Here is a 12,342-nt window from a genome sequence, read left to right on the forward strand (position 1 = left end):
AGGAACAACGACGCGGCTACTCTTTCAACCACCTCGGTAGCTTGCTAGCCAACATAAAAGTGAAAGATTGACGATTTAGACCATCTTAATGTACAGTATCTAATCTCAGTGTTTTAAACACAGTTCTGTTGACGTATTAACTGGTTAACTGTAACCTAATTTGCAAACTTGTTAAAGATTGATGCTGAGCCTAGCACTAGGCTATTCGCTAATGCTAACGAGCTAGCTAACATCCCTGACCATGAGTTCATTAAAGTACTCATCCCCTGCTATAGAAGAGGAGGTCTGCTGTTTGCAGAAAGAAGCTCTGGCAATGAACATTGAAGAAGAGGTTACAGTGAAAGAAGAGAAAGAACCTTTTAGAATGAAAAAGGAGGAAGAGGAGGCTGTTATAGTGAAGGAAGAAGATGCTGTTATAGTGAAAGAACATTTCAGAATGAAAAAGGAGGAAGAGGAGGCTGTTATAGTGAAGGAAGAAGATGCTGTTATAGTGAAAGAACATTTCAGAATGAAAAAGGAGGAAGAGGAGGCTGTTATAGTGAAGGAAGAAGATGCTGTTATAGTGAAAGAACATTTCAGAATGAAAAAGGAGGAAGAGGAGGCTGTTATAGTGATAGAAGAGAATGAACCTTTTAGAGAGGAAGAGGATGCTGTTTCAATAAAGGTGAAGGAGGAAGACGTTTTGGGAGTGAAAGAGGAGGAGACAGAATATCCGATTACCATCAGTGAGTACTGTCTTAAAAACAGGGGCACAAACTATGCAGTTGTTGAACTAATGTGTGGTTTTTAAGGGGCATTCTACTGAAGTTCTACACTTGAATATGTTGTTCAGTACTGTAGTAATTGTTAAAGGGTAAATCTGCCATTGGTTCATATATTTTAGGGACTTTTCAATTAGATGTATTGAATTCTCCATGTTGTCTATATTAAAGTTCCCCTCATCTAGTATAACAGGCTTTTAAAATTCAATATTGAAGCATATGTTCTACTTAAAATATCAAAGGGAGTTTACTACTCATTTTGATGTTCTCGTTCACACAGGAGAGAGACATGACTATGGTGGATCCTCTGGGGAGCCTCAACAACATCCTGATGCTGACGAGGCAGAGAAGAGTCTCTCCAGATCAGAACACCAGATGGTACAGCTTGGTCTGGTCTAGCATACAGCTTGGTTTGGTCTAGCATACAGCTTGATCTGGTCTAGCATACAGCTTGGTCTGGTCTAGCATACAGCTTGCTCTATCTGGGTCTGGGCTGGGTTTCTGTAAAGCACATAATGACATGTGTCTGTGTCCCCTCTTTATGGTTACTAGGACAATGCTAGCCCTTCCTCCCTCCCGGAGTCCCCGCGTCGTGCCTCTCCCGGTAGCACCTTACTGCTGGGTATGAAGAGGTTGTCTGTGCTGCTGGTGGACTGCAGGAAAAAAATGGGGCTGAGTGGAACTGTGAGAGGAGGAGAAGAGAAGAAAGGATCAGATTTGACTCATCAAAGTAAGTGCTGTAGTTTAGTTTGAACAAATACAATAGATCTGCCCACCGGTATCTGTTACCAGGATAACCAGCAGAGTTCTGTTAGTTGACAGGAAGATAGACTGGTATCTGTTACCAGGACAACCAGCAGAGTTCTGTTAGTTGACAGGAAGATAGAGTGGATGTTATGAATATCATAACACTGAAAAAGGATTCTGCCAATGAAAAGAGAGAAACCAATAGACCATATAAAACCTTGATGAAAGGTAGCTTTGGAGAGAAAGTTTCAAGATGATCCAATGTAAGGTGCTTGTTTTACAAAAACTTTTCCTTAAAACATTATGGATGTTACATTGCCTGTCGCAGTCAACGCCCCTATCTTTAAAAGACTGTAGAACAGGAAAACTAAACTCAAGACTTTGGTCATTAATTAACTAATACTGGAGGAAAACTGTGATCAGGCTGCCCACTCAAACGAAAGCTTCAAACTGTAACCAGTGCCGGCAACCTTGTTCAGGTTATCAATCAACCTACCAGGGTAGTGACAAACAGTAGAGGAATGAAATCATCAACATGGTTTGATCATATCTTTACTAATGCTGCAGAAATGGGTTTTAAAGCAGTATCCAGATCCATCAGATGTAGTGATCACAATATAGTAGCCATGTCTAGGAAAACCACCGTTCCAAAGGCTGGGACTAATATTGTGTACCGTAATTTCCGGACTATAAGCCGCTACTTTATTCCCAACCTTTGAACCTCGCGGTTTATACAATGACGCGGCTAATTTATGGATTTTTCCCGCTTTCACAAGATTCATGCCGCCAAAAAACTGAGCACCGTCACATAATGTGACGTAAATCGAGCGCGCTCAAACTTCCCATCATTCTGATTACGGTAGTAATTTTTGTCACCCTCATCATGGCAAAGACACGGAGAAATGCATATGATGCAGCTTTCAAGTTGAAGGCGATCGATCTGGCTGTTGGAAAAGGAAATAGAGCTGCTGCACGGGAGCTCGGCCTTAATGAGTCGAAGATAAGACGTTGGAAACAGCAGCGTGAGGAACTGACTCAGTGCAAAAAGACAACAAAAGCTTTCAGAGGGAAGAAAAGCAGATGGCCCAAAGTATTTGCAGCCACTCGACATCAGTGTAAATCATGCATTTAAGGTGGCGCTCCTTGTTCAGTGGGAGGCTTGGATGACAAGTGGGGAGAAATCCTTCACTAAAATGGGCCGCATGCGAAGAGCAACTTATGGTCAAGTCTGCCAGTGGGTCCTGACAGCGCGGAGCATTGTCAAAAAAATCCACTATCATCAACGGGTTTCGAAAGGCTGGACTGCTGCGTGTTGAAGGGGCAGCATGAGCTCAGCGGGGTATTTGCCACCGGATGAAAGTGACGAGAGCGACAATGAAAACGATCCAACATCGGATGAAGAAATTCTGAGGCTATTCATCTCCGACACCGAAGGAGATGACTTCAGTGGTTTCAGTGCACAGGAGGAGGAAGATAGTGACCAAGTTAATTTGTTTCAATGTACCGGTAAGCACCTGCGGCTTATAGACATGTGCGGCTTATTTATGTACAAAATACATATTTTTTAATAATTCAGTGGGTGCGGTTTATATTCAAGTGCGCTTAATAGTCCAGCAATTACGGTATAAGAGGTCATACATTTTTTTGTAGTGATTCCTATGTTGTTGATGTAAATAATATTTGTTGGTCCGTGGTGTGTAATGATGAGCAACCAGACACTGCCCGTGACACGTTTGAAACTGCTTATCCCAGTTACTAATAAGCAGCACCCATTAACAAAATGACTGTAAAAACTGTTAAATCCACGTGGATTGATGAGGAATTTAAAAATGGTATGATGAAGAGGGAGGCAAAAGAGATGGCAAATAGGTCTGGCTGAATAACTGATTGGCAAACCTATTGCAAATTGAGACATCATTTGACTAAACTGAATAAAAAGAAGAAAGTACACAATGAAACAAAGATAAATGACATGAAGAATGATAGTAAAAAGCTTTGGAGCATCTTCAATGAAATTTTGCGCAAATAAAATCTACAATGACAAGTCACTGGTGTCTGACAACACGGATGGAAAATTGAGGATAATAGCGGCCGATATTGCCATTCCTATTTGCCTTGTCTTTATTTTAAGTCTACTAGAAAGTGTGTGCCCTCAGGCCTGGAGGGAAGCTAAAGTCATTCCACTACCCAAGAATAGTAAAGCTCCCTTTACTGGCTTAAATAGCTGACCAATCAGCCTGTTACCAACCCTTACAATTTTGGGAAAAAAATATTTGACCAGATACAATGCTGTTTTACATTAAACAAATATAGACTTTTAGCTTATAGGGAAGTTCATTCAACAAGCACAGCACTTACAAATGAATGTTTGGCTGAGAGAAATTGATGATAAAAATATTGTTGGGGCTGTTTTGTTTGACTTCGGTTCGGCATTTGACATTATCGATCAAAGTCTGCTGCTGAAAAGACGTATGGCTTTACACCCCCTGCTATATTGTGGATAAAGAGTTTTTCTTTTAAAATGTAACCTTTATTTAACTAGGCAAGTCAGTTAAGAACAAATTATTATTTTCAATTATTTTTTTCAATTATTTTTTTCAATTACGACAGAGTTTTTTACCTTGTCAACTCGGGGATTCGATCCAGCAATCTTTCGGTTACTGGCCTAAATCTCCAACCACTAGGCTACCTGCCGCCCCAGAGCTACAAAATCAAGTTTGAATCAGGAATTCCCCAGGGCAGCTGTTTGGCACCTACTTTTTTCAATCTTTACCAACAACATGCCAGTGACATTTGAGTAAAGCCAGTGAGTCTATGTATGCGGATGACTCAACACTGTACACGTCAGCTACTACAGCGACTGAAATGACTGCAACACTTAACATAGAGCTGCAGTTAGTTTCAGAATGGGTGGAATAAGTTAGTCCTAAATATTTCTGATTACCTTAAGTTACATGGCCTACTACGCTAATTCTGTAGCGGTATTGTTAATGGGGGGTAAATATGAAGATTTTGTTGGTGCGCCAGGCAGGTATTAACCCTAGTTATTGAAGTTAGTTATTACCTATTATAACATTATTATTAATATTAATAAAACCGAAAGGATGAGAGTATAATATATAGAGTAGCGCTTCCAGACATATTCTAAACATTATGGAGACTTAAAGGAGGACTGTAACAGCTAATGATGAAGCATTGTGGAGTCTTAAAGGAGGACTATGGCAGCTAATGATTAAGCATTATGGAGTCTTAAAGGAGGACTGTAGCATCATGAGGTAATCACCGGGAATTAATTTCAATTAACATGTGTGCCTTTTTAGAAGTTAAGTTGTGGAATTTCATTCCTTATAACCTGTTTGGGATAGGGGGCAGTATTTTCACGTCCGGATGAAAAGCGTTCCCAAAGTAAACTACCTGCTACCTGCCCAGAAGCTAGGATATTCATAGAATTGGTAGGTTTGGATAGAAAACACTCTAAAGTTTCTAAAACTGTTAAAATAATGTCTGTGCGTATAACATAACTTATTTGGCAGGTGAAACCCCGAGGACAAACCATCCAGGAGGAATTTGTTGTTGTTGAGGTGACTCTGTTTTCAAATGGTTTTCTGTGGCACTTGGTTGCAGTTCCTATTGCTTCCACTAGTTGTCAACAGTCTTTAGAAATTGGTTGATGTTTTTCGGTAGAGAAATGAAGAAGTTCGGTTATTCAGAACGAGGGTCCAGCCTAGTGCTCTCTAATGTTTTGATGCGCGCTCCAGGTCACGCGCTTCATGTTGTTTTTATCCGGTATTGAACACAGTTTATCCCATCTTAAATTTTCTCTATTATTTACGTTTTAAAATACCTAAAGTTGGATTAGGAAAGTTGTTTCAAATGTTTGGACAGCATTTACAGGTATCGTATTAGATGTTTTGTAGTCATGCTGGGCGAGTTGAAACCAGTGTTTTTTTTTAAATCAAACGCGCCAAATAAATGGACATTTTGGAGATATAACAACGAAATTAATCGAACAAAAGGACCATTTGTGATGTTTATGGGACATATTGGAGTGCCAAAAGAAGAAGCTCTTCAAAGGTAAGGCACAAATTATATTGTTATTTCTGAGGTTTGTGTCGCGCCTGGCGGGTTGAAATATGATTGTCGTGGGTTGAAATATGATTGCCATGTGTTTGTTTGATGGGGTGCTGTCCTCAGATAATCGCATGGTTTGCTTTTGCCGTAAAGCCTTTTTGAAATCTGACACGGTGGCTAGATTAACAAGGAGTTAAGCTTTGCTCTTGTGAATGTATGAAAGTTAAATATTTCTAATAAATAAAAAAATACTTTGCACTCTGCAATTTCACCGGATGTTGTCAACGTTCCGCTAGCGGAATCCCTAGCCCAACAGGTGTCAACGGACAAACAATCTTAATATAAATTATTCATATTCATGAAATCACAAGTGAAATATAGTGAAACACAGCTTAGCCTTTTGTTAATCACCCTGTCATCTCAGATTTTGAAATTATGCTTTACAGCCAAAGCAAGACAAGCATTTGTGTAAGTTTATCGATAGCCTAGCATAGCATTATGTCCAGCTAGCAGCAGGGAGCTTGGTCACGAAAATCAGAAAAGCAATCAAATTAAATCGTTTACCTTTGATGAGCTTCGGATGTTTTCACCCACGAGACTCCCAGTTAGACAGCAAATGTTAATTTTGTTCCATAAAGATGATTTTTTATAGCCAAAATACCTCCGTTTTGTTGAGAAATCCACCGGAAGTTGCGGTCACGACAAACTCAAAATTTGATCCATAATATCGACAGAAACATGGCAAACCTTTTTTATAATCAATCCTCTAGGTGTTTTTCAAATATCTATTCGATAATATATCAACCGGGACAATTGGCTTTTCACTAGGAGCGAGAGGCACAATGGCCGCTTTTGTCTATTACGGACAAATCACTCTGAGAGCCACCACCTGACCACTGACGCAATGTTGTCGTTCACGCTAATTTTTCTAAATAAAAGCCTGAAACTATGTCTAGTGACTGTAGACACATTAGGGAAGCCATAGAAAAAGGAAGCTGGTTGATATCCCTCTCAATGGTAAATAGGGATGCATTGGAACGCAGAGGTTTCAAAATAAGAGTCACTTCCTGATTGGATTTTTCTCAGGCTTTCGCCTGCAATATCAGTTCTGTTATATTCACAGACAATATTGAGTGTTTTCTATCCTAAGCTGTCAATTATATGCATATTCTAGCACCTGGTCCTGAGAAATAGCCTGTTTACTTTGGGAACGTTATTTTTCCATAAATTAAAATAGTGCCCCCTAATTTCAAGAGTTAATGTGCCATAACAGGTTTTTAATGTGTTTGAGCCAATCATTTGTGTTGTGACAAGGTAGGGGGGTATACAGAAGATAACCCTATTGGGTAAAAGACGAAGTCCATATTATGTCAAGAACAGCTCAAATAAGCAAAGAGAAACAACAGTCCATCATTACTTTAAGGACCACCACAAGAATGGAAGATCCAGAGTTACTTCTGATGCATAAGTTCATTAGAGTTACCAGACTTAGAAATTGCAGCCCAAATAAATGCTTCACAAAGTTCAAGCAAGAGACACATCTCAACATCATCGGTTCAGAGGAGACTGCGTGAATCAGGCCTTCATGGTCGAATTTCTGCAAGGAAACCACTACTAAAGGACACCAATAAGAAGAAGAGACTTGCTTGGGCCAAGAAACATGAGCAATGGACATTAGACCGGTGAATATCTGTCCTTGGGTCTGATGAGTCCAAATTTGAGATTTTTGGATCCGAGCGTCATGTCTTTGTGAGACGAGGAGTAGATGAACAGATTATCTCCGCATGTGTGGTTCCCACCGTGAAGCATCGAGGAGGAGATGTGATGGTGTGCGGGTGCTTTGCTATTGACAATGTCAGTGATTTATTTATTCAAGTCACACTTAACCAGCATGACTACCACAGCATTCTGCAGCGATATGCCATCCCATCTGGTTTGGGCTTAGTCCCACTGTCATTTGTTTTTCAACAGGACAATGACCCAACACACTTCCAGGCCGTGTAAGAGCTATTTGACCAAGAAGGAGAGTGATGGAGTGCTGCATCAGATGACCTGGCCTACACAATCCCCCGACCTCAACCAAATCGAGATAGTTTGGGATGAGTTGGATCGCAGAGTAAAGAAAAAGCAGCCTACAAGTTCTCAGCATATGTGGGAACTCCTACAAGACTGTTGGAAAAGGATTCCAGGTGAAGCTGGTTGAGAGAAAGCAAGGGTGGCAACTTTTGAAGAATAAAATATATATTTTGAATCAACACTTGTGGTTACTACATGATTCCATGTGTTTTTAATAACTTTGATGTCTTCTCTATTATTCTACTATGTAGAAAATAGTAAAAATAAAGAAAAACCCTTGAATGAGTAGGTGAGTCCAACCTTTTGACTGGTACTGTACATTCAATTCCCTGACAACAGCTCCAGTGGACATTCCTGCAGTCAGCATGCCAATTGCCCGCTCCCTCAGAGATCTGTGGCATTGTTGTGTGACCAAACTGCACATTTTCGAGTAGCCTTTTATTATCCCCAGCACAAGGTGGACCTGTGTAATAATCAAGCTATTCCATCAGCTTCTTGATATGCCACACCTGTCAGGTGGATGGATTGGCAAAGAATAAATGTTGACTAACAGGGATGTAAAAAATTCTGCAATCTTTTTTTTCAGCTCATGAAACATCCAACACTTTACATGTTGCGTTTATATTTTTTGTTTATTGTAGTTACTATCAGTTTTAGGAACATTTACCCAAATATTTCACCTTATTTTTTACTTTACCCAAAATATGACATCAGCGATAATCAAAATGTTGAAAATCTGTGAATGTCTAAATAAGAAATTGGTCCAATTAAACAGCAATGTGTCGAACCCTTTCAACAACGGGGAGATGTTACTGATGTGCTTTGTATCTGTGACGTAAAAACAAGTTTTGGACTTCCACACAAAATTACTTCTTTAGTTATTTTATGTTTAAGGAAGTGTGTAGGTCACATTCTGTATCATACAGCTATGAATGTTATATATTTAGAACCACCTGTTCAATTGGAATCCAGTGATGTCTGTGTCTTCAGTGTCCTAGAACTGTCTAGGTTTTTGTGTTCTGACTTGTAAAACAGGATGAATAAAATAAGTAATGTAAACATAGCAGTAATTACCAGGAAGCTCTACATTTGTTTTAAAATCACACTAAGATTGTTAAAACTGGCCTCAGGTTATTGAGAGATCTGATTTAGGATTTACCCTCGTAGCAAGGTTGTTTTATCATGTGGTTTCATTCGGGTCTCTATTTAAAAATAACACTGTCTTTGGCAGGAGAAAGACCAGAACCAGAGCCAGGGACGTCCAAACCAGCAAGACGACACCAGTTCTCCCACTGTGGAAAGAGTTGTAACCAGAAAGCACAACTGAAAGCTCATGAGAGAATACACACAGGAGAGAAGCCTTACCACTGCTCCCAATGTGGAAAGTGTTTCGCCCGGTCGGGGATGCTGAAAGAACATGAGAGAATACACACAGGAGAGAAGCTGTACCACTGCTCCCAATGTGGAAAGTGTTTCGCCCGGTCTGGGATGCTGAAAGAACATGAGAGAACGCACACAGGAGAGAAGCCTTACCACTGCTCCCAATGTGGAAAGTGTTTCACCCTGAGAGGACACCTGAAACAACACGAGAAAATGCACACAGGAGAGAAGCCTTACCACTGCTCCCAATGTGGAAAGTTTTTCACCCTGAGAGGACACCTGAAACAACATGAGAAAATACACACAGGAGAGAAGCCTTACTACTGCTCCCAATGTGGAAAGTGTTTCGTCCGTTTGTGGGAGCTGAAACGGCATGAGAGAATACACACGGGAGAGAAGCCTTACCACTGCTCCCAATGTGGAAAGTGTTTCGCCCGGTCGGGGATGCTGAAACAACATGAGAGAATACACACAGGAGAGAAGCCTTACCACTGCTCCCAATGTGGAAAGTGTTTTGTCCGTTCGGTGGAGCTGAAACGGCATGAGAGAATACACACGGGAGAGAAGCCTTACCACTGCTCCCAATGTGGAAAGTGTTTCAACCAGTCGGGGGAGCTGAAACGGCATGAGAGAATACACACAGGAGAGAAGCCTTACCACTGCTCCCAGTGTGGAAAGAGTTTCAACCGGAAAGAGACCCTGAAAGCTCATGAGAGAATACACACAGGAGAGAAGCCTTACCACTGCTCCCAATGTGGAAAGTGTTTCGTCCGTTCGGTGGAGCTGAAACAACATGAGAGAAGCCTTACCACTGCTCCCAGGGTGCAAAGCTTTTGCCCATTTAGAAAGCCTGAAAGAACACATTAGACTGCACACAGAGGAGAAGGCTTAGAAAAGCTCAGACTGTGGGAAAACATATTACTCATAACAGTCATTAAAACGTCATTAGAGATTCCACACAGGAGAGAGAAATTACTTATCTTAGCGTGTATGTTGATATTTCACATCACATTGACTTAAAATTCATCAGAGAACATACACAGTGCTCCCGTTGTCTTATATTGTTGACTGACAATGTGTTTACCTGTCTTTACCATATGAAATTAAATGGTACAGGGTATACTCAAACATATATTTGTTTGTTTTTATTAGAAAACATGAATTGAATATGGAGTCTGTCAGTTTGAATATAAAGAAGATCAGGTTCCTTCTTTTAAATTGTCCTTTTTTAAAACTCTGTGTGTTTATCTGGGTGTGTCATTCCTCCAGCACTACAGATAATCAAGTGATATTTGGATGTGATGCATTAGTTCCATTGTTGACATTTGCATTGTTGGCCCACTGATGATTTAATGAAATGAAAATGTTCAGACTCTGTAATGGAAAATGTTAATTGTTTGTGTGTCCACATAACTGAGTATGTGACTAACCTTGTGAAACTGTCCTATTATAATCTCCTGTTCTTGGGACTATCATTCTGTGTTGCAAACCAATTTGCACCTGTGTCCTTGTATGAATAAAGTCCCTCCCAGGAACAGGAAACTATAAAGATATGTGCTCATCACCCAATGCTTCAGGAATTCAGACTGTCTACACTGCTCTGTGTAACTCTGTTATTCTCTCTGAGCTCAGAAATAAAGAATCTTGGTTTGACTTGGACTCCAGCAGATCCTTATTTTATAATATCCACAACTCTCCCACAGATTGCTGTTTATCATTGTCTCAATGAAGAGTTCCTCTTTCGACTTTCCTGGTGGCATTTACAAGCCTCCCACTGGTTGAATAAACGTTACCCGAATGATGAGATTATTATTTTATTTGTTAAATGGCAACCAATCATCGATCATCATGTCACCAGAATAAGAACCTCAAAATGTATTGGAAAGGAGCATCAAGCTCATCACATGCACTTTCAGCACTCTGTGAAGTTCATAACTTATTTCATCTGTAGCCTAATAAACTACATGGTTTCTCAAGTCATAGTGGGAGGACCACGCAACATATGTGACTCCAAGTTAACTAAGATGTGGTTGTTATCATTAAGGAGTTTCCACAGCCATTTCTCACTTAGACATTTTTACTGACACAAATATACAAACAAATTGTCAAATGAAGTAACAAATCGTCTGTCAGCATTTATAAAAGTGTACAGGCATATCCTGTTTCCATCAGCCCGGTCATTACTTTTGAAATGGTTGGATCAATATCCACCTTCATGATATGGATGAAGCCTGATTTGGAATGTCTGAGTAGTTCTATATGATGTCTTAATTCACCTCTCTGATAGTGATACATTTGCTCCATTGTTTCCATGTCAGTTGGTTTCCCACTCTGATGGTTTATATCTGACAGAGGGGCTTTAAATGAATAGTATGGTGACATCTTAGTGGGGCTTGAAGTAAATATGATTATTAATCATAAACTCCTACAGCAACAATACACTGTGGCTTTGACATCAAGAAGAGAACGGGCTGATGGGTGGTGGTGCTACTCTATAGGTAAGGCTGTTCAATATGAATGTTCAAATAGTCACTTCTAGCCGGCCTCCGCCCAGTATCCTGTCCTGAACTTAGTCACTGTTACTAGCCGTCTACCACCCAGTACTCCACCCTGTATTCTAGTCAAGGCTCATCCTATATAACTACTACTGTACACACCTTTTATATTCATATACGGTCCATAATGTCTAGACACACCATCATATACATTTTAAACAAATTGTATATATTTATATTCCAGACTCTGACATTCCTCGTTCTACCATTTCAATATTTCTAAATCCTTAAAATAAATTGTAGGGAAAATCAGTAGGTCACACAAATGACTATTTCTAAACAAAGATAATAGACAAGTAGAATGGGAGAGGTTTCTTATACTATCTATACTTACTCAGTGAAGAGACTCCAGGGACGGTGATGAAGGCTGTAGGAATGAAGATCAGACAGTGAAGAGACTCCAGGGGCGGTGATGAAGGCTGTAGGAATGAAGATCAGACAGTGAAGAGACTCCAGGGGCGGTGATGAAGGCTGTAGGAATGAAGATCAGTCAGTGAAGAGACTCCAGGGATGGAGATGAAGGCTGTAGGAATGAAGATCAGACAGTGAAGAGACTCCAGGGATGGAGATGAAGGCTGTAGGAATGAAGATCAGACAGTGAAGAGACTCCAGGGGCGGTGATGAAGGCTGTAGGAATGAAGATCAGACAGCAATACTGGTCCTGTGGTCAGGTGGGGGAGTGGTCGATCCAGCCAATGATTGTGAGGAACCATGCGGGGAACAGGCTCCTTTCTACTACCATCCTTGGGTCT

At 40.4% G+C, this 12,342-nt stretch overlaps 2 protein-coding genes across 2 annotated transcripts in view; both read left to right on the plus strand.

The window, feature by feature from the left end:
* The window catches only part of LOC139370087 (zinc finger protein 436-like), a 36,083-nt gene continuing 23,741 nt past the window's right edge, over positions 1-12,342 (plus strand). The window contains exon 1 of the mRNA XM_071109401.1: positions 1-725. Coding sequence (XP_070965502.1) covers positions 242-725 — 484 coding nt within the window. The 5' untranslated portion in view covers positions 1-241. The remainder of the gene's footprint in view (positions 726-12,342) is intronic.
* LOC139369978 (zinc finger protein 135-like) lies at positions 4,512-9,927 on the plus strand. Its single transcript, XM_071109261.1, has 3 exons — positions 4,512-4,539; positions 8,890-9,798; positions 9,866-9,927. Exons 1-3 carry the CDS (start codon positions 4,512-4,514, stop codon positions 9,925-9,927), a joined length of 999 nt encoding a protein of 332 aa, XP_070965362.1.

Source organism: Oncorhynchus clarkii, chromosome 17, assembly GCF_045791955.1.
Source record: "Oncorhynchus clarkii lewisi isolate Uvic-CL-2024 chromosome 17, UVic_Ocla_1.0, whole genome shotgun sequence".
NCBI classification, from domain to species: Eukaryota; Metazoa; Chordata; class Actinopteri; order Salmoniformes; family Salmonidae; genus Oncorhynchus; species Oncorhynchus clarkii.